This window comes from Neomonachus schauinslandi, chromosome 5, assembly GCF_002201575.2.
Source record: "Neomonachus schauinslandi chromosome 5, ASM220157v2, whole genome shotgun sequence".
Classification (NCBI taxonomy): Eukaryota; Metazoa; Chordata; class Mammalia; order Carnivora; family Phocidae; genus Neomonachus; species Neomonachus schauinslandi.
In genome coordinates, this window is record NC_058407.1 from 94175017 (window position 1) to 94196339 (window position 21323).

General features: G+C 37.1%; 1 protein-coding gene across 1 annotated transcript; it reads left to right on the forward strand.

Moving 5' to 3' along the window:
* The first annotated feature begins 2678 nt into the window (after nt 1–2678).
* On the forward strand, nt 2679–10241 carry LOC110580994 (early activation antigen CD69-like). Its single transcript, XM_021690699.1, has 5 exons — nt 2679–2794; nt 6856–6978; nt 7910–8109; nt 8473–8576; nt 10068–10241. The coding sequence occupies exons 1-5, from the start codon at nt 2731–2733 to the stop codon at nt 10174–10176; spliced, it is 600 nt and encodes a 199-aa protein (XP_021546374.1). The 5' UTR covers nt 2679–2730; the 3' UTR covers nt 10177–10241.
* Nucleotides 10242–21323: the final 11082 nt, after the last annotated feature.

Below are 21323 nucleotides of genomic sequence, written 5' to 3' on the forward strand. Positions count from 1 at the left end.
AGAGTTCAAATACTGTTGCAGATTTAAAACTGCTATATTATCCAGTTACTGGACCCCCGGGACCGTTCTTGAGCCTTAATGTCATAGAAATGAACACTGAACGCAAGAGAAAGAAAGCCAGGCAGAGTTTATGAGAGATAGATTGTATACAAGGGAATCAACAAGAAAGAGGAATGTTGCTCCCCAAAGGGGTAGTGTGCAAGGCTTATAAAGTCACTCTTCCAAAGGGCGAGGGGCTGGGAGTGAGGAAGCGTCCTTCAGTCCCACGGTCATTATCTTTGGTCGTTACTTTTCAGTGGACATGAGACAATTACAGGATGCCTTTCTCCATGGTCGACATTCTTCTAGGGCTCCTGGAACGTATAAATACTTGTACAGCAGACTTTAAATTGTGACTTCTAATTTTGCCCAGACGACCATTAATCCCTAACAGCTGTTATCTCTCATTTGTTTGCTTTCCCAGGAGGTATTTGTCTCTAAGATTATGGAAACTTTTAACCTCAGACTTTTGCTTCAGACCTGTGGCCTTACAGGAATTAAGTCCCTCTTGCTTTTCCTATACTCTCTCAATCCCATGCATTCTTCACATTATAGGGTATGTAATTAGTATCAGAATGTGGACATTAACTCAGATCTCCCAAGTTTAGAAAAATAAACAGACGATCTGATCTAAGTTGCTTTCACCCAAAGAAATTAGCAAAAGGATCAGCTGTTTCCCTTAAGTACCCAACTTGACCCTTCCGTCACTCATCCACAATATTCAAGTGTGCACTTGCTATCCAGTGGTAATCTACAAGCCCACACACCTCCTCGAATAACACGCTGTAGTTTAAAACTTTTTGTTTTTTATACATATTCTTTCATTAGTTCATATTTATTTATTCATGCATTCAACAAGTATGTACTGTATGTACTGCCTACATACCAGTTTCCAGTTACTATGTCAGGTGTTAGAGGCACAGAAGGGGCAAGCCAGAAAAAGTTCTTGCCCCCAAGCAGCTTACAGTCTAGTAAGGAAAGTAGACAATAAACAATGGTATGATATCAGATATCACCAAGTGATATAAAGAAAGATAAAGGTATATGGTGGCATAGAGCATGAGATTCTTTTTACATAAAGAAGGTAAGTGAAGACCTTCCTGGGCAGATCACGGTTGAATAGTGAATAAAATGAGTTGAAGGGAGACCAAGACTTGCAAGGAGGTGGAAGAAGAACCTTTTAGAGAAAATACAAAGATTCTGTAGTGGGGGTATGCTTGACATTTTTGTGGTATAACAGAGGTTACAGCTGGAGAAGACAGTGACTAATTGGGAAAATGGCCGGAGAGGTAGCCAGGGGTCAGATCATGGACCTTCTCAACTATAAGAAGGTCTTTGGATTTTATGGTAATTTTGAAAAGAAGCCTTTGAGGGTAAAGGGGGGGCATGAACATCTCACCAAAGTGATATGACTTAATTGTAAAACAACCCTTCTTGCTGTTATGTGGAAAACATAGTAGGAAATTGACTGAAAAAGTGGAGTGGAAGCAGACAGCCCTTAAGACCAACATGCACCTCTTCATGTCTTAGCTTAACAAATAAATATGTTGGCCCAACAAAGCTATGGTAGATGATAATTCTGAACCTACCTAGGCATAATATTTCCACAAATGTTTTATTCTGAAAACACATAGTCTTTAAAGAGGTGATACTAATGATAAAAATTATGGCAGAAAGATTGGTAACCAGAGTGGTATTTTGATCCCCTCCTTAAATCCCCATACACAGACATTCTGCCTTCCTAGCTCACTGGGATGGTATTGATACCATGGTAATATGTTTTTTATAATAATCATACTCCAAATGTCTGACACCTCAGGGATACAGGAAAATAATCTAAAATAGGGGAAATTTAGAGAAGAATAAGATATTAGGAGAAATTAGGGCAATCTATACGAAAGTAAAATATGACCAAAAAATTAACAAGAGATAAATGAAAGATAATTTAAGATAAACAATTTTAGAACATAGAAAGGAAGTTCCAGACCACAAGGTTTCTATTTCCTTAAAACAAGTACGTACTAAATGATACCTTAAAAGAACTAGTCCCCAGGAAAGAAGTGAATGATACCCTTCCAACAGCCAGTGTATAGCTTCCTAAGTAAAATTCTTCCAGAGTGGAGAGAGATCCATAAGGACAGAGATCTTAAAATTCTTATTTAACAGTAAACTCTCTAGCCCCAAACAGTGTCAGGTTCAAAGTGCATGCTCAATAAATATTAGTTGTTAAATAAATGAATGAGGTTCTAAGGGAAATATTACTCTCTAAATTATTTCCACCTCAAAGTTAGGAATCCCGAACTTTTCATTCTTTACTTAAATATGCTGTCTCCTAAGTTATTTGTGTTTTTCACAAATTTAAAGAAAGATGTCTCAGATTCTGGGAAAATCCCGCTTGTCTCTTCATGCTACACCTACAGTTGTGAGAAAGCACATTTCAGACAACAGGGAAAACCCACAGCTCACCGCAATAACACATTGTAAATTGTCTGGGCTGCTGGAGCATAAATTAAAGAGAACTGATGAAGTTGAGTGGTTAGGAGGCAGGAGGAAGGGGGTGGAGACAATACAACCGAATATAAACGCTGAGATACCCCACAGACTCAGAGACTGAACAAGAGCTTTGACAAAGAATTTTGCTATAGATTAGCTTGACCTGGGATTAGCCAGGGAATCTTCACTAGAACAAAGATGAATTCTGAACATTGTTCCATAACAGAGAACAGCTCCTTGCATCCAGAGGGTGGACAACAAGGTAAGTCAGACCTTTGTTATATACTGGTAACAAAACTCTATCTTTCTCTCACACACATCTACCTATCATCTCTCTCTTTCTCTCTCTCTCTCACACACACATCTATCTATCATCTTTCTATCTATCATCTATCTTCTATCTCTCTATCCTCTGATATTAGCAGTATTTTAAAAAATGAGCCTTTGTCTTAGAAACACTTGATTACATTTTACTTCAGTCCAGGTAAAGGAGAAAATGAGAACAAGTAAATATTTCTCTATCCATGAGAAGACAGGATACCTGAGACTTGAGAGGAAACCACAAAGGTGGATTTCTGAAGATCGTTAGAGATCTGTTTTTTGTTTCAGTTTATATGATATCAATTCTTCAGATTTAACTAGAAAACTCCCTGCACTGGCCCAGTGCATTCACCACCGTTTTTCCGTATCCATCTGTACAGGCTTCGGGATGCATTGCCTCTCTTTATAGCAATTCTGTTTTCCCCATAATGAATTACATTCTTTATTGTCTTCACCTGTGTCTTTGTATGCTTTCTGTTTGCTTCAGCTTGTGTTCTCATGACAGCATCCTCCAGTTGCTGGGAATGAAGGTTTCCAAACTTTGAAAGAATAGCTGTATCTGAACATATCTGAACATTTACCAGGCCTGGAGGTAATTTCTTAGGAGAATGTCATGAAAAATTCTTGAAAATATGAACTTCTACTTCTCTACTCTTCATGGAACTCTTCATTTCATCATTCTGATTCCCCCTTTCAATCACAGGCTTCAAATTCTACATGAATCATACATGGTTCTTCCTTTCTTTTGTTTTTCATCAAAATACATCAATATATGGTCATCTTAGCTATTTACCTTTTCCTCTCTTCTATTTATGTATTCTGTCCACAGACCTATTCTATTTCCTATTACTAGGATGCTCCCATTGTTTTTCCTATAATGTGTTTCTGTGAGGTTTTCTTGAGTTTTTCCATATATCCCTCTTCCTCTCTAATTAATGAGGTGCTCCAAAACACTAGCATGTGGGAGGGACAATTTACTTATAAACAAAGTTATCCAGTAATAAAGGGGTGTGTTATGAACAGCAGAGCTGAACAATCTGGAGGAAGGGATTGTTTTCTGAGTGTGTGTCTATTAGACTGGTTTACGTTAAAAAGGTATCAGTCACTTCTGATAAACCCATCTTTCACCTAAGAACACAAAATCAAGTGCAGATAACAAGTGCATGCCACACAGATTTCTGGTGGCTAGGTAACCATACTTTTATGGCCCAGTTGAGCTGCTGAAAAGAAGAAATGTATATAATGATAAAACTACTCAGTAAGTAGAGAGCATAGTTGAAAGAAGAAGGACCTAATTCAGGAATCCTCAGCTTTTTCTGAGTTCATCCAATTTTCTGTTGAATGTTTAGTTTATGCTGCCCTTGTGGTTGCTTTATTAGTATGAACAATCCTTGGGCATCACCTTTGGATGTCTCAGTATATAATTGTGGATTTATTTTCAGTTTCTTCATTAATGAACAAGGCCCATAATCAGAGCGGAGTATGCTGTTGGGGGAGTGTTTTGTCACCTAGGTGATAAATCAAACTGTGAGTAACAATAGCCCTCACCAATGGAAAACAAATGTACAGTCTGAGAATTATCTCCACAGTTTGCCCACTGGATAAGCCAATAGACTGAGCTAGGCTCTGAGTCCATGAGCTATCTGGATGAGTTAGTGTTTGCTAAGGAACCAGAACTGTTGCTTCATTGAGTCTAAGTGGCAAGATTGACTCTCACATGGGAAGAAGTGAAACTAGACAGAGAGCTCTGAACTCACCACCCTACCTACCAAAGGCTGCTTCCGGGGATCTACTGGTGAAAAAAAGAAGACTTGCTTTGAGAAGCTGTGAGAAATAGAACTAGATACGAGCTCAGTAAAGGCTTCTCTTGCAAAATCTGAGTGCAGACCTCCGCTGGGAAAAACAATCCCCAGCAGCAAAAGCTGATGTTGGCAACCAGTAAACAATGAAAGAAAGCACACGTCTTTGTTCAGTTTGACTTTAGAGAAATGTTTCAAGGAATAGAAATACAAAAATTTCAAGATATGTTCTCTGTTAACATCCTTTTAATTATGAAAGTCATACACATTGAAAAACAAGATACGTTTGCATTTGAGGCTATTTTGCATGGTAAACTCTAATATCATGCAAGTGGCCATTTTACATTTCAGGTTTTGAGAACATAACAGGGAAATACAGATTTCTTGTGAGGCTAGATTTTTAAAATCTCGAGAGCTCATCCTAGCAAAAATCAAATTCAAACTCTGGACACAAAATCCCCTTCTCTTCTTCCTCAATTATTTATTTATATTCTAAGACAGACATTCTTCTAGTTTTTTTTTTAAACTAAGAATCATCATTCACATCATATCCATATTCCACAAAAATATTTCTTACTGGTGAAATCAAATTTTTACTTTGTTTCAGCACTATATGGAAGGTAAATGAAATAATCAACTTCCACCTAACATTTGTTAATATTGTTGTATTTCTTCTATTATTTTAACTTCTCTTGAAAAATTCAAATATTTGACTCTTCATCCACGTATCATTTTTAATTGAGGTATAATTTACATACAATGGATGCACAAATCATAAGTATGCAGTTTAATGAATTATAACAAAAACTCCAATCAACATTTGAAATTTTCTATCACCCTAGAAAGTTCCCCTGTGTTTCTTTCTGGTCGAATTACTTTTCCTACACACATAAAAGCAATCACTTTTCTGATTTCTATCACCATAGTTTAGTTCAACTATTCTTTTTATTTTTAAGTATAGTTAACATGTATTATTATGTTATTTCCTGGTGTACAGCATAGTAATGCTACATCCCTTTATGTTATGCTATGCTCACCGTAAATGTAGCTACTATCTGTCACCATACAATGCTACTACAGTATCATTGACCATAATTCTTACGCTGTGCATTTCATCCCCATGACTTATTCATTCCATAACTGGAAGCCTGTATCTTCCACCCCCCTTCACCCATCTTACCTATTCCCTCATCCTCCTCCCCTCTGGCAACTATCATTTTGTTTTCTGTATTTATAAGTCTGATTCTTTTTATTGTTTGTTCCTTCATTTGTTTTGTTTTTAAATTCCACATGTGAGTGAAATCATATGGTATTTGTCTTTCTCAGTCTGACTTATTTCACTTATAGTTCAGCAATTCTCGAATGTCATATAAATGGAAATATACAATATATAGTTATAACTGCATTTTCTTTACTCAACATTTTTTTGAGATTCATGCATTTTGTTGCATTTATCAGTTTTTTTAATTGCTGAATAGTATTCAGATATACCATAATTTGTTCATCCATATTCTTATTAATGGATATGTGGGTTATTTCTAAGACTTGGCTCTTAAGAATAAAGCTGCTATGAACATTCTTGTTTTGTACAAGTTAAATTGCTGGATCATAGGGTGGGTGTATATTTAATTGTATAAAAAAAGAGCTTTCCAAATTATTTTTCCATTTTACTCTCCCATGAGTAATATATGAAAATTTCAATTGCTTCACATCTGTACCAACTTCACCAAAAAGTACCATCAGTCTTTTTTTTTAAATTTTCAGTCATGCTAGTTGTAGCTATTTATATATATCAGTTCAGTATTTTTTATTCATTATCCACATCTATTGCATTTATGTCATCTCTCTTAAACAGTAACTACAGAGAGGTAAAGGGATTGTGCTTAGGATGTCTCTTTTATATATCTTCTAGGATAATCAGAGATTTAATAAATGTTCTTGTGATTTAAACAGTAAAATTATGATATAGTTAGAATTTTTGTAGCTACTAAGTGCATAGATTGGGGAGATATTTTATGATTTCATTATTATTCCTGAATTGTTTCACTATCCTAATTCACTCGAAATTTGGGGGAAATTAGCTTATAAATTTCATATAACAAGATAAGGAAGAATTAAAATGTAAATGCCTCAGGAGAATATCGAATGTCCCTTTTTTACTTCTACAGTCTGCCTAAATTCATCATCAACTTTCTCTCTTCAGGTAATGCCGCCAGCCCTCATTTTGCAACACAGCATGAAGGGTCCCTTCAAGTTCCTATCCCATGTGCTGTTGTGAATGTGGTCCTCATCACTGTTTTAATCATAGCTCTCATCGCTATGTCAGGTGGGTCTGTACTTCATGAATTCATTGAGTCTCTGCTGTTAGCATTCATGTCCAGCTGAAATCAACAGGGATTACTTGGTCTAATTAATGAGAAATTCTGATTAATTTAGAATTATCCCAATTATTATATATGGTTGATTTCTTAAAGAATACTAAATATAATTCCATATTCCTTAGATGATCAATACAGTGCTTTCTGAGTTTTCTAGAGCTTCTTTACAGGTATTAAAAGTGTCTATGTTTTATAAATTATTGTAGGAGAAAATTACATTTGAGCATATTTTAAAATCTGAAATGAAAGGGACTGATTTAGATTCTAAATAAATAGACATTTAGTTAGAAAAAAAAATGTGGGCTTCACATTCACTGTTGATAGAAAAAATAGTATCTAAGCCATAGATTAATCAGGAATTGATCAGTCTTTTGTCTTTTATCTCCAAGGGCACAGAATGGTGGTTATGGATAATTTAAAATATATCTAGAATCTCCCAAAGAGTCAACTGTGATATGGTATTCAAAACATATAGCAATACCAAGATACATTTGTGTCTTTACAAACATGAAATTTTACAACTTTATGAAACATCCTTAGTCAGAGATCTTTCCGTATTCTGAATTACTTCCCTGTAAATTTTTCCGTCCTTCATCTCCCAATACAGTGTTATATTGACTGCATTGTAATTTATAATGCCCTGTCCCCTTTCTAGTCCGAAGACTACTTGCAAGATTTTTCTATTTTCCTGCCCCTTTCTGAGATTATGGCTCGAAAGACACCCTCTTATTTCTTATACCCTGACAATAATGATTAGGCACAACAGGAGATTATATAAGGTTGTCACCTAGCACTGCTCAGCACCTCCTGAACTGATTTTGCATGCTGTGGGTATTTACTTTCTTTTGTTACTAAAACAAACCACTTTCCTGTTCACAGTGGGCCAATACAATTGTCCAGGCCAATATATGTCCCCATTGCCATCAAATAGCCATGTTTCTTCATGCTCCGATGATTGGATTGGATACCAGAAGAAATGCTATTTTATTTCCACTGAAAAGAGGGGCTGGATGCTGGCCCAAAACTTTTGCTATGAACAGGGTGCTACTCTTGCGTTCATTGATTCTGAAAAGGACATGGTAAGATAGTATTCAAAAACAATTTCATAAAATATTGCTATTTTTTAATATAGATAATCTGTGATTTCTTTCTGTCTCCTGCTAAGTGAAGACATTGTGCCTATCTCCCTTGTGGGAAAATTTAGTTACAGAAAGCCCTTTGATCAGTCTGAGGTCCCAATCAGGGTTCAGTTTAATCTTGTAAATTTGCCTTGATTACTTAATGTCAAAGGCCAAAAATACAAATGAGCTTGTCCTAAATAGAGCTAATAAGTGATCAGCTTAGATATCATGCCTTGAATTGCAGCTTCTGAAAAATAGGATTAATTATGTACTTACCCAGAGGTGTTGTTTAACACACACCTCCTTTGTGCTTTCTTCAAGAGCTTTTTAAAACAGTATGTGGGTATAACTAATCATTGGATTGGGCTGAAAACTGAAGATGGTCAGACATGGAAATGGTCAGATGGCAAAGAATTTAACAACTGGTAAGTTGCAAGATGTCTCTTTATCCTCCCCAGAATGGCAGCTCAGGGAAGCCATTTTCCTTTCAAAGCACTGTTGTATATGATGGTTGTGCCCTTTATGAGCAGAGCTTTATCAATCTGTTATGTATGCTTATACTCTTTCACATTCTTTAAAGAAGGGTTTTAATATTGCCATTTTTTCCTTTTACCTACTTGGAAGTCATACAATAAATGCTTCTAGTAATTTTATCTCAGCAAATTTTAGTGTGAGTGATAGACTCAGACATATTCCAGAAATAATTACGATGATGCAAAAAGAAAAATCCAACATTGCCAATCTCATATATATATTTTCCTGATAAGCTGACTTTTTAGAAAATAATTCCCTTTTACGCTTTCCCAGTTGTCATCCCCACAAGGATAAAGCACAATATTTCTAATAGCAAATTAGAGGCTTCTATGAACCTGACAGAAAACTTGCCCCAGAATGGAAGATGTTGACTTTATTACCTGTAATTGATGTACATTTTGAAGTTTGAAGGACATTTTATATAGTTAGTATTAATCTTTGCCATCTGAAAACTCAGAACTGAATAAATTTCTAGCCTTCTAAATAGTTTTTTTGGGGCGCCTGGGTGGCTCAGTTGGTTAAGCGACTGCCTTCGGCTCAGGTCATGATCCTGGAGTCCCTGGATCGAGTCCCGCATCGGGCTCCCTGCTCAGCAGGGAGTCTGCTTCTCCCTCTGACCCTCCCCCCTCTCATGTGCTCTCTCTCTCTCATTCTCTCTGTCTCAAATAAATAAATAAAATCTTAAAAAAAAAATAGGTTTTTTTTTTAAGATTTTATTTATTTATTTATTTATTTGACAGAGAGAGACACAGTGAGAGAGGGAACACAAGCAGGGGGAGCAGGAGGGGGGAGCAGGCTTCCCGCGGAGCAGGGAGCCCCATGCAGGGCTGGATCCCAGGACCCTGGGATCATGACCTGAGCCGAAGGCAGACGCTTAACGACTGAGCCACCCAAGCACCCTAGCCTTCTAAAAAGTTTTATGATAATTACTGATATGGAAAATAAATTTAAATTTCTAGAAAAGGCATTTTTAATATGTGTCCTATGGTACTTTACACACAGATTGGCTTCAGGGACCACCCACCCTCTTAAGTTGTATGCCTGATTGTTGAATGTGTATACTTTCTGGGAATTATTTCTCCAGGAGTTTAACTGAGAAACAACCAAGAGTCACTCCTCTGGTGGCATGCCAACCAGATAAATGGAACACTTTGCTCTTACCTTTTTATCTTCCTTCCACAGACCTTTTCTTGCAATTCTTGTCTACTGTCTCTACAAATTGGTTTATGGTCACTTGACCAGATGACTTGCTTCATGATCTCCTATCAAGCAAAAAAAAAAAAAAAAAAAAAAATCTGACGCTACCCTCGCAAAGTTCATTTTCATGTAACTGAATGGAAATAATGAACTCAAAATCATTCTGTTTCTTTATCGTTTGACAGGTTCAGCCTCCCAGGATCTGAGAACTGTGCATTTCTGAATGGTACAGGAGTCAGCAGCACAGCATGTGGAAAGAATTTATATTCGATATGTAGCAAACCCGCTAAATAATGAGGAAACATATTTGCTTTTAGACTGTTATAACATGGAACTCAAGGAAATTTGTGTTGATCGATGCTGCTCTACAGTCAGAAATTTTCCACAAAGACTTTCTGAAAAAACTTTGTCTTATTTTGGAAACCTTCTTCCAAACAAGACTATGGGAAGAAAGGTAGCGAAATTCCAGGAATATCTGCATTGTGGAACACTCTTGCCATGAGCGGAAAAAGTCACAGGTTGACTGATCGTTACACCCAAGAATGAGAAGAATGACTTTAAACCTTATGGATGCACTTTATATTTTTTAGAATTAAAAATAATAAAATAACTAGGCTTAGAGTTGTTATTTATTGTTGAATGACTACCAAAACTGAGTGTGCTTCATGTATTTGCACTATTTGAAAACGTTAGGTGGTGGTATTAAAAACCGAATGTAAACAAGAAATTTTAACTGCTAGCACAGACATTTAGTCTAAATGCTTTTTTTTTTTAAATCAGAGAACATGTATAAGTGGACAAATGCTTATGAAACTAAGCTTTGTAATATTTCTCTCTTTTTAGAGAAGTTTGCCAGGTTACATTGTCATTTTCCCACCAAAAGAGTGGTATGATCATGTATTTATATTGTTGTTGTTGTTTTTACTTCTTCTGTGTAATTCATCTTTTTCAATGTTACATAATTCACTGTCTTAAGAATCTTACATGTAGCATTTTACAGAGATATGGACAAAAACAAATATGAGGAATATTTGTGAAACAGATAAAGTATTAGAAAATGTGCAATATGTGATGTGGCAAATTCCTATCAGGAAAACTTCTGTATTGTCAAACTTGGAATAATAATAGTCCTATCTGACTATAAATGTGTACCTTTCCTAATCAATTCTATCATGTGCAATGCTTCTTATGAAGTATTTTCTGAGTGCAATAGTGTTTCTTTGTCTTTTGTATTCAGTGCCATTATAAGCTGATTTTATGTATGTTAAAATAAAAGTAGAATCAACCATAAAAAAATAAAATAAAATAAAAGTAGAATCAACAAAATGGTTTCTAAGAAGTGTTCATTTCTTGAAATACACTAAAAATTATATGTCATACTAGAAATCAGAAAACAGAATATTATAACATTTTTAAACTTATCTATAGTAAAAACTTAGTTTTATAAATTTGTACTTTTAGAATTGCTTTCATATATATTTCCAAAAGAGCTATAAATATTTTTCTGTACAGCAGATGCTCAGTAAATATTCTAATTGACTTGGGAGGAATATATGTCTTTTAAGGTTTTTTTGACTCTATCTTCTTCCTTTCTGTTATTATTCATCACCCTCATACTGAAGAGGCATAGGAAATTAGGAGACCCCTAGAGTCATCTTGGGAGGACCTGTTGTTTATAGCTCATCTTCTCTCCCATAAAAGGATAACTGGTCCTCACAACTGATGCTCTGAAGGCATCTTGTTCAATTCTGAAGTGCTAGGCATATTTTAGTTATTTACACAAAGTAATCCATGAAGTAGAAACAAGGCACTACGTTAATCTCTATGAGATACTTCAGTCAGGAAAAATTCTGTTACCTTCAAAATTGTTTTGTGAATGTATTTCATAATATTCTTCTCTGAAAACGTCTCTGAGTGCTATTGTGATATCTCTAAACTGTTATCATGAGTATAGCATATTGAAAAGAAATGTGAATTCCAGACATTGCTTAGTGATAAAAAATATAGAGGTTCCTTCATCTCCATGTCCTTCAGTTCTCACAGCTATAAAAGGAAACAAATGGCCTTCAGACTCTAATATCCTATCATTAGTAACAACAATATGCGCCTGGGTCACATGAGAAAACAATGTCTTGTGATTCGTGTGTTATGAAATGTGTAAATGGGGGGCGCCTGGGTGGCTCAGTCTGTTAAGTGTCTGCCTTCGGCTCAGGTCATGATCCCGGAATGCTGGGATCGAGCCTGGCGTGGGGCTCCCTGCTCGGCCGAGAGCCTGCTTCTCCCTCTCCCTGCTGTTCTGCCTATTTGTGCTCTCTCTCTCTGTCAAATAAATAAATAAAATCTTTAAAAAAAAAAAGAAAAGAAATGTGTAAATGGAAAGTATTGCTAAAAGCCAGAGCACGGGAGAAATGCTGCCTGTTTCATCTCTGCCACCTGCTAGTTGCCCAACTGTTTTAGTTAGCATTAGTTAGAAATTTCCCCCAAATTGGGTAGAAATTAAATTAGTTAATACATGAAAATGAGTTTAGAATAGTACCTGGCTCACAGTGATGTATTAACTTCTAGCAATGATTGTTATAAATGGGAACATTATGTCATTAAATTTCCAGTATTGGCATAAAGCAGCATTGCTACATATTATGTGTACATCTACATAGCCCATCTTTCTTTTTGAAGGGGTTATTTGTAAAACAATAAAGTAAACAATTACATTAGGGTAGTGATGAAGCATATAGTAGAGAAAGTGTAGGGTGCTGTGGAAGTATATTACAGATATATACTTGATTTGCTCCCGTGTTCAAGCTTTTAGCTAATTTTTAAAATGTTGAATTTATAGGCTATATTCACCCAGATAATTGTGTTAATATGTACTGAAGGTAACTACCAGTTATCTGTGTTTTATTTGGCTTTTGCAACATAATTGCAATTCCCTCCTCTAAAAAGGGTAATAACAGTTCACCTGCTTATTTCACATAAATATAGGGATTCAATAAAATTAAAAGTATTTTTTAAATGATCGAATGGTACTGAAATGTTAGGTCCTATAGTCAGTATTGAATTGATTCAAAACTTTTAGTATTAATATGGTATTGATATAGAAATTATCTTTCTATGCTTGTTCTCAATTTTCATAATTTTGACTAGATTTTAACACATGAAAATCGATCACAACTGAGATTAAAATGCTAACAAAATTATAGAGAAAATATTGGAAAATATATGACCAGAAAGATTGTGGATGATCACATAAATTGGTATAGTTTGACCTTTGGAATACAGTTTTAAAATACTCATCAAAAGCCCTAAAAGATTCCATGTTTCTTTTGATGTGACAATTTTTGGGGTGGAGGACTTTAAAGAAATAATCTCTGATGTTCAAGACATAACCACAAAAATGTTTATCAAAGAACTATTTTTACTAGTGATAAATTGGAAACCACTTAATGGTTCAAAATTAAAGATTTGGTTAAATAAGTATGATTCTACTACATGATGAAATCATCTGACAATGAAAAATAAAAATAAAAAAGAATGTTGAGGAATATGGGGAAATATGCACACTATTATTGTTAAGCCAGGCAAAATAATACAGCCAGTAAGATTCTATCCTGTTAAATATTGAACAGAAATACATTTGCTTTGTTTCTATATGCTTAAAGAGAGAAAACCACAAAGGTAAGCACAATGATTTTCCCTGAGTAATAGGAGTAAAGATAACTTTTCTTATGTTTCTTTATAGTTTAAAGATATTCTATAAGAAAAATTTATATTTTAATATAGTATCATTAAAATAAAAAATTTATATTTTAAATATAGTATCATTAAAGTAGTCATTTTATTATTTAAAGCACAGCTCTAATTTCTAGTGACCAATTACATATATTAAAAATTAGTTTGCTTTGAAGCAGACCCATCAATACAGAGAACAAACTAATGATTGCAGAGGGGAGGGGGCGGTGGGATGGGCAAAATGGGTGAAGGGCAGTGGGAGTTACAGGTTTTCATTTATGGAATGGATAAGTCACAGGGAGGAAAGGTACAGCATAGGGAGGATAGTCAGTGATACTGTGCTAGCGCTGTATGGTGACAGATGGGAGCTACACTTGTGAGCCCAGCATAAGGTACTGAGTTATCAAAACACTATCTTGAACACCTGAAACTAATGATGATATAGTTGACACTATATTTCAGAAATAAAAAACCAAAATCAGTTTGTTTCAAGAATCTCCTCTACCCTAAATTAACGCAAGTCCCCCCAGTTTTATGGGCATCCACAAGCTTCAGTGTCATCTAGTGGCTGGATAAAATCACTGCAGTTTGGTTTGGTTTGGTTTCTTGGTCCAGGAGATATACTTAAACTGAGAAAAATTATAGTTTTGTTTTTCTTTTCAACAGTTCAAGTACAGTTTAAAGTTCATGGGTAATGTAAGCGGGTTAATGTGTTTCATTAGAAAGACATTGCATCTACTTTCTTTTTCCTTTTTCTTTTTATTATTATGGTATGTTAATCACCATACATTACAGCATTAGTTTTTGATGTAGTGTTCCATGATTCATTCTTTGCATATAACACCCAGTGCTCCATGCAATACGTGCCCTCTTTAATACCCATCACCGGGCTAACCCATCCCCCCACTCCGCTCCCCTCTAGAACCCTCAGTTTGTTTTTCAGAGTCCATAGTCTCTCATGGTTTGTCTCCCCCACCGATTTCCACCCCCTTCTTTTTCCTTTCCTACTATCTTCTTTTTTTTTTTTTAACATATATAATGTATTATTTGTTTCAGAGGTACAGGTCTGTGATTCAACAGTCTTACACAATTCACAGCACTCATCTTAGCACATGCCCTCCCCAATGTCTATCACCCTCCAGCCACCCCATCCCTCCTCCCCCCACCACTCTAGCAACCCTGTTTCCTGAGATTAAGAATTCCTCATATCAGGGCGCCTGGGTGGCTCAGATGGTTAAGCGTCTGCCTTCGGCTCAGGTCATGATCTCAGGGTCCTGGGATCGAGTCCCTCATCGGGTTCCCTGCTCAGTGCAGAGCCTGCTTCTCCCTCTCCCTCTGCCACTCCCTCTGCTTGTGCTCTTCTGTCTGTCTCTCTGTCAAATAAATAAATAAATAATCTTTAAAAAAAAAAGAATTCCTCATTTCAGTGAAATTATATGATATGTGTCTTTCTCTGACTTATTTCGCTTAGCATAATACCCTCTAGTTCCATCCACATCGTTGCAAATGGCAAATTTCCTTTTTTGATGGCTGTATAATATTCAATTGTGTATACATACCACATCTTCTTTATACATTCATCTCTTGATGGACAACTTGGCTCTTTCCAAAGTTTGGCTATTGTGGACATCGCTGCTATAACATTGGGGTGCATGTACCCCTTTGGATCACTACATATGTATCTTTGGGGTAAATACCCAGTAGTGCAATTGCTGGATTTTACAGTAGATCTATTTTCAACGTTTTGAGGAACCTCCGTATTATTTTCCAGAGTGGCTGCACCAGCTTGCATTCCCACCAACAGTGTAGGAGGGTTCCCCTTTCTTCGCATCCTCGCCAACATCGGTCATTTCCTGACTTGTTAATTTTAGCCATTCTGACTGGTGTGAGGGGGTATCTCATTGAGGTTTTGATTTGAATTTCCCTGATGCTGAGCAATGTTGAGTACTGTCTCATGTGCCTGTTGGCCATTTGGATGTCTTCTTTGCAAAAATATCTGTTCATGCCTTCTGCCCATGTTTTGATTGGATCACTTGTTCATTGGGTGTTGAGTTTGATAAGTTCTTTATAGATTTTGGATACTAGCCCTTTATCTGCAAATATCTTTTGCAAATATCTTCTCCCACTCTGTCAGTTGTCTTTTGGTTTTGTTGAATGTTTCCTTTGCTGTGCAAAAGCTTCTTATCCCGATGAAGTCCCAATAGTTCATTTTTGCCCTTGCTTCCCTTGCCTTTGGCAATGGTTCTAGGAAGAAGTTGCTGTGGCTGAGGGCGAAGAGGTTGCTGCCTGTGTTCTCCTCTAGGATTTTGATGGACTCCGGTCTCACATTTAGGCCTTTCATCCATTTTGAGTCCATTTTTGTGTGTGGTGTAAAGAAATGGTCCAGTTTCATTCTTCTGCATGTGGCTGTCCAATTTTCCCAACACCATTTGTTGAAGAGACTGTCTTTTTTCCATTGGACATTCTTTCCTGCTTTGTCGAAGATTAGCTGACCATAGAGTTGAGGGTCCATTTCTGGGCTCTCTATTCTGTTCCATTGATCTATGTGTCTGTTTTTGTGCCAGTACCATACTGTCTTGATGATGACAGCTTTGTAATAGAGCTGGAAGTCTGGAATTGTGATGCCGCCAGCTTTGCTTTTCTTTTTCAACATTCCTCTGGCTATGCGGGGTCTTTTCTGGTTCCTTCCAAATTTTAGGATTATTTGTTCCATTTCATTGAAAAAAGTGTTGCCGATTCGGATGCTGTTATTTCTTTTTGTTGTCTGATTGCTGTAGCTAGGACTTCTAATCCTATGTTGAATAGCAGTGGTGATAGTGGACATTCCTGCCACGTTCCTGACCTTAGTGGGCAAGCTCTCAGTTTTTCCCCATTAAGAATGATATTCGCTGTGGGTTTTTCATAGATGGCTTTTATGATATTGAGGTATGCACCCTCTATCCCTACACCCTGAGAGTTTTGATCAAGAAAGGATGCTATACTTTATCAAATGCTTTTTCTGCATCTATTGAGAGGATCATATGGTTCTTGTTTTCTTTTATTAATGTACTGTATCACATTGATTGATTTACGAATGTTGAACCAAGCTTGCAGCCTAGGAATAAATCCCCTTGGTCGTGGTGAATAATCCTTTTAATGTACTGTTGGATCCTATTGGCTAGAATTTTGGTGAGAATTTTTGCATCCATGTTCATCAGGGATATTGGTCTGTAGTTCTCTTTATTAATGGGATCTTTGCCTGGTTTTGGGATCAGGGTAATGCTGGGTTTGTAAAATGAGTTTGGAAGTTTTCCTTCCATTTCTATTCTTTGAAACAGCTTCAGAAGAATAAGTATTAATTCTTTTTGAAATGTTTGATAGAATTCCCCTGGGAAGCCGTCTGGCCCTGGACTCTTGTTTTTTGGGAGATTTTTGGTGACTGCTTCAATTTCCTTAGTGGTTACGGGTCCGTTCAAGTTTTCTATTTCTTCCTGGTTCAATTTTGGTAGTTGATACATCTCTAGGAATGCATCCATTTCTTCCAGGTTATCTAATTTGCTGGAATAGAGTTGCTCATAATATGTTCTTATAATTGTTGTATTTCTTTGGTTTTAGTTGTGATCTCTCCTCTTTCATTCATGATTTTATTTATTTGCATTGTTTCTCTTTCCTTTTGGATAAGTATGGCCAGGTGTTTATCAATCTTATTAATTCTTTCAAAGAACCAACTCCTAGTTTCGTTGATCTGTTCTACTGTTCTTTTGGTTTCTAGTTCATTGATTTCTGCTCTGATCTTTATTATTTCTCTTCTCCTGCTGGGTTTAGGCTTTATTTGCTGTTCTTTCTCCAGCTCCTTTAGGTGTAGGGTTAGGTTGTGTATTTGAGACCTTTCTTGTTTCTTGAGAAAGGCTTGTATTGCTATATACTTTCCTCTTAGGACTGCCTTTGCTGCATCCCAAAGATTTTGGACAGTTGTGTTTTCATTTTCATTTGTCTCCATGAATTTTTTAAATTCTTCTCTAATATCCTGGTTGACACATTCATTCCTTCGGAGGATGCTCTTTAGCCTCCACGTATTTGAGTTCTTTCCAACCTTCCTCTTATGACTGAGTTCTAGTTTCAAAGCATTGTGGTCTGAAAATATGCAGGGAATGATCCCAATCTTTTGGGACTGGTTGAGACCTGATTTGTGAAGTAGGATGTGATCTATTCTGGAGAATGTTCCATGGGCACTAGAGAAGAATGTGTATTCAGTTGCTTTGGGATGGAATGTTCTGAATAGATCTATGAAGTCTATTTGGTCCAGTGTGTCATTTAAAGTATTTCCTTGTTGGGCGCCTGGGTGGCTCAGTTGGTTAAGCGACTGCCTTCGGCTCAGATCATGATCCTGGAGTCCCAGGATCGAGTCCCACATCGGGCTCCCTGCTCAGCAGGGAGTCTGCTTCTCCCTCTGACCCTCTTCCCTCTCATGCTCTCTGTCTCTCTTTCTCTCAAATAAATAAATAAAATCTTTTAAGTGTTTCCTTGTTGATCTTTTGCTTAGATGATCTGTCCATTTCATTGAGGGGGCTGTTAAATTCCCCCATTATTATTGTATTGTTGTCAATGTGTTTCTTTGCTTTTGTTATTAATTGGCTCATATAAATTGCTGCTCCCATGTTAGGGGCATAGATATTTACAATTGTTAGATCTTCTTGTTGGATAGACCCTTTAAGTAGGATATAGTGTCCTTCCTCATCTCTTATTACAGTCTTTGGTTTAAAATCTAATTTGTCTGATATAAGGATTGCCACCCCAGCTTTCTTTTCATGTCCATTAGCATGGTAAATGGTTTTCCACCCCCTCACTTTCAATCTGGAGGTGTCTTTGGGTCTAAAATGAGCCTCTTGCAGACAGCATATCGATGGGTCTTGTTTTTTTATCCCATCTGATACCCTGTGTCTTTTGATTGGGGCATTGAGCCCATTTACATTCAGGGTAACTATTGAAAGATATGAATTTAGTGTCATTGTGTTGCCTGTAAGGTGACTGTTACTGTATATTGTCTGTGTTCCTTTCTGGTTTATGATACTTTTAGGCTCTCTCTTTGCTTAGAGGACCCCTTTCAAGATTTCTTGTAGGGCTGGTTTCATGTTTGCAAATTCTTTTAGTTTTTGTTTGTCCTGGAAGCTTTTTATCTCTCCTTCTATTTTCAATGACAGCCTAGCTGGATATAGTATTCTTGGCTGCATATTTTTCTCATTTAGTGCTCTGAATATATCTTGCCAGTCCTTTCTGGCCTGCCAGGTCTTTGTGGCTAGGTCTTTTGTCAATCTAATGTTTCTACCATTGTAGGTTACAGACCTCTTCTCCTGAGCTGCTTTCAGGATTTTCTCCTTGTCTCTGAGACTTGTAAGTTTTACTATTAGATGTCAGGGTGTTGACCTATTTTTATTGATTTTGAGGGGGGTTCTCTGTGCCTCCTGGATTTTGATGGCTGTTTCCTTCCCCAAATTAGGGAAGTTCTCTGCTATAATTTGCTCCTATATACCTTCTCCCACTCTCTCTCTTTCTTTTTCTTCTGGGATCCCAATTATTCTAATATTGTTTCATCTTATGGTATCACTTATCTCTCGAATTCTGCCCTCATAATCCAGTAGTTTATCTCTCTTTTTCTCAGCTTTTTATTCTCCATCATTTGGTCTTCTAGATCACTAATTCTCTCTTATGCCTCACTTATCCTAGCAGTTAGAGCCTCCATTTTTGACTGCACCTCATTAATAGCCTTTTGGATTTCGACTTGGGGTTAGATTTTAGTTCTTTTATTTCTCCAGAAAGGGTTTCTCTAATATCTTCCATGCTTTTTTCAAGTCCAGCTAGTAACTTTATCTTTGTCATTCTGAACTCTAGTTCTGACATCTTACTAATATCCGTATTGATTAGGTACCTGGCAGTAGGTACTGCATCTTGTTTTTTTTGAGGTGAGTTTTTCCATCTTGTCATTTTGTCCAGAGAATAGATGAGCAAGAGAACAAAATGGTAACAGGGTAACAACGCCCCCAGAAAAATATACACTAAACAAATCAGAAGAGACCCAAAAGCGGGGCGGTGGGGGGGAAAGAAAGGGAAAGAAAGAAAGAAAAAAATATCATCAAATATGATCAGGCTGGTGAATAGATCAGCACCACACACTAGATTTTGGACGTATTTTGGTCTGTTAGAAGAAAGTGCCTCCCAAAATTTTAAAGAAAGGAAAATTTGTACATGTACAAAAATAAGGGTAAATACAATGAAGGGATGGAATATGACTGTAAAGATGAAAGTTATAAAACATTTTATTAAAGGAATTGATAAGAAGTTGGTTGAAAAAAGAAAGAAGAGAAATTTAAAATTTAAAAAAAAAAGGGAGCAAATGTGATCAGGCAGGAGACTAGAACAAAGCCATACAGTAGAGATTTAGGGTATATTTTGGTCTGTTAGAAGAAACTGTATCCCAAAATTTTAAAAAGAGAACAACTATATATATATACCAAAAATAAGGTTAACTACTATGAAGGTATAGAATGACTCTAAAAACAAAAAATAAAAAAGATTTTTTAAAAAGGGATTGATAAGATGTTGGTTGAAAAAGGGAAAAAGAAAAATTCAAAAACAAATAGCAAAAGAAAATTAAATTAACTTTGAAAGACTAAAGAATCATGGTAAAAGCCACAAATTCTATGTGCAGTATTCCCCCAGTGCTGGAGTTCTACCGTTCTCATTGATCAGTAAACTTGGTCTTTGCTGGCTGTTCTTGCTGATCTTCTAGGGGAGGGGCCTGTTGCTGTGGTTCTCAGATGTCTTTGCCGGAGGTGGAATAGTCCCGCCCTTGCCGGTCCAGGGTAAGTAATCTGCTTGGGTTTGTTCTCGGGAACTTTTTTCCCTGCAAGTTTTCCATACAGGTTTGGAGGAAAATGGTGGCCCCCCAATCTCCACCCCTGAGAACTCGGGGCCCCAATCCTCATTGAGCCCCCAGAGAAAAGCAGTCACTCACTCCCATCTCCCTGGTCTCTGGCCGTACTCCGTGCTCACCCAGCCTGTGACTGAGTGTTTCTATCTCTGGCACATGACCTGTGTGGAGCCTCCAAACCCAGCAGATCTCTCTGGTGCGCTCCCATGCCACTCCTCCCAGGGGAGGAAGGGGAGTCCCCCTGGATCTGCTGCTTGTTGGGTCCCTGATGGAAGAGCAGTGGCCCAACTGCCATGGATCCCAGTTTATGGCAACCCCAAGCTGAGAGCCCACTCCTTGGCTCTGTCTCTGCAGCTGGCTTCCCCGCTCCAATACCTGGGAGCTCTGCCACACTCAGGCATCCCCAGTATTCTCTACTATAGGCTCTTGTTCAACCTATGTTTTGCTTTTACTAACCTCCTCTTCTCCAACAGGGTGGGCATAGACCAAACACCCCTTTATGCCAGGTTCGCAAATCCATGTTAACTAATTGTCTGACTGATGGCTATGTTAACATCTAGATAATGCAAAAGAACCTGAGCTGTTCTTTGTTCCCACAGGTGTGAACACCCAGTAGACTGAGCATGGAAGATAGAGGGACAAAAAGGTATGGTATCCACAACCAGAAAAAAGTCCCTCTGTCACTCTGACTCCATCACTATCACAAAAACAATAGCTGAAAAAAATTTCCCTTTCATTGGAACCAGACATGCCACTGGACATCTCCTGAGAGATATACCAGGACTGTATTGCAACAAAACCCTGA

Bases quoted from the DNA above. Each gene is read 5' to 3' on its own strand.
- LOC110580994 (XM_021690699.1), top strand. From the start codon at position 2,731: ATGAATTCTGAACATTGTTCCATAACAGAGAACAGCTCCTTGCATCCA. The intron at 6,979-7,909 runs GTGGGTCTGTAC...TCCTGTTCACAG, and splicing joins AGCTCTCATCGCTATGTCAG to TGGGCCAATACAATTGTCCA. The intron at 8,577-10,067 runs GTAAGTTGCAAG...ATCGTTTGACAG, and splicing joins GGCAAAGAATTTAACAACTG to GTTCAGCCTCCCAGGATCTG.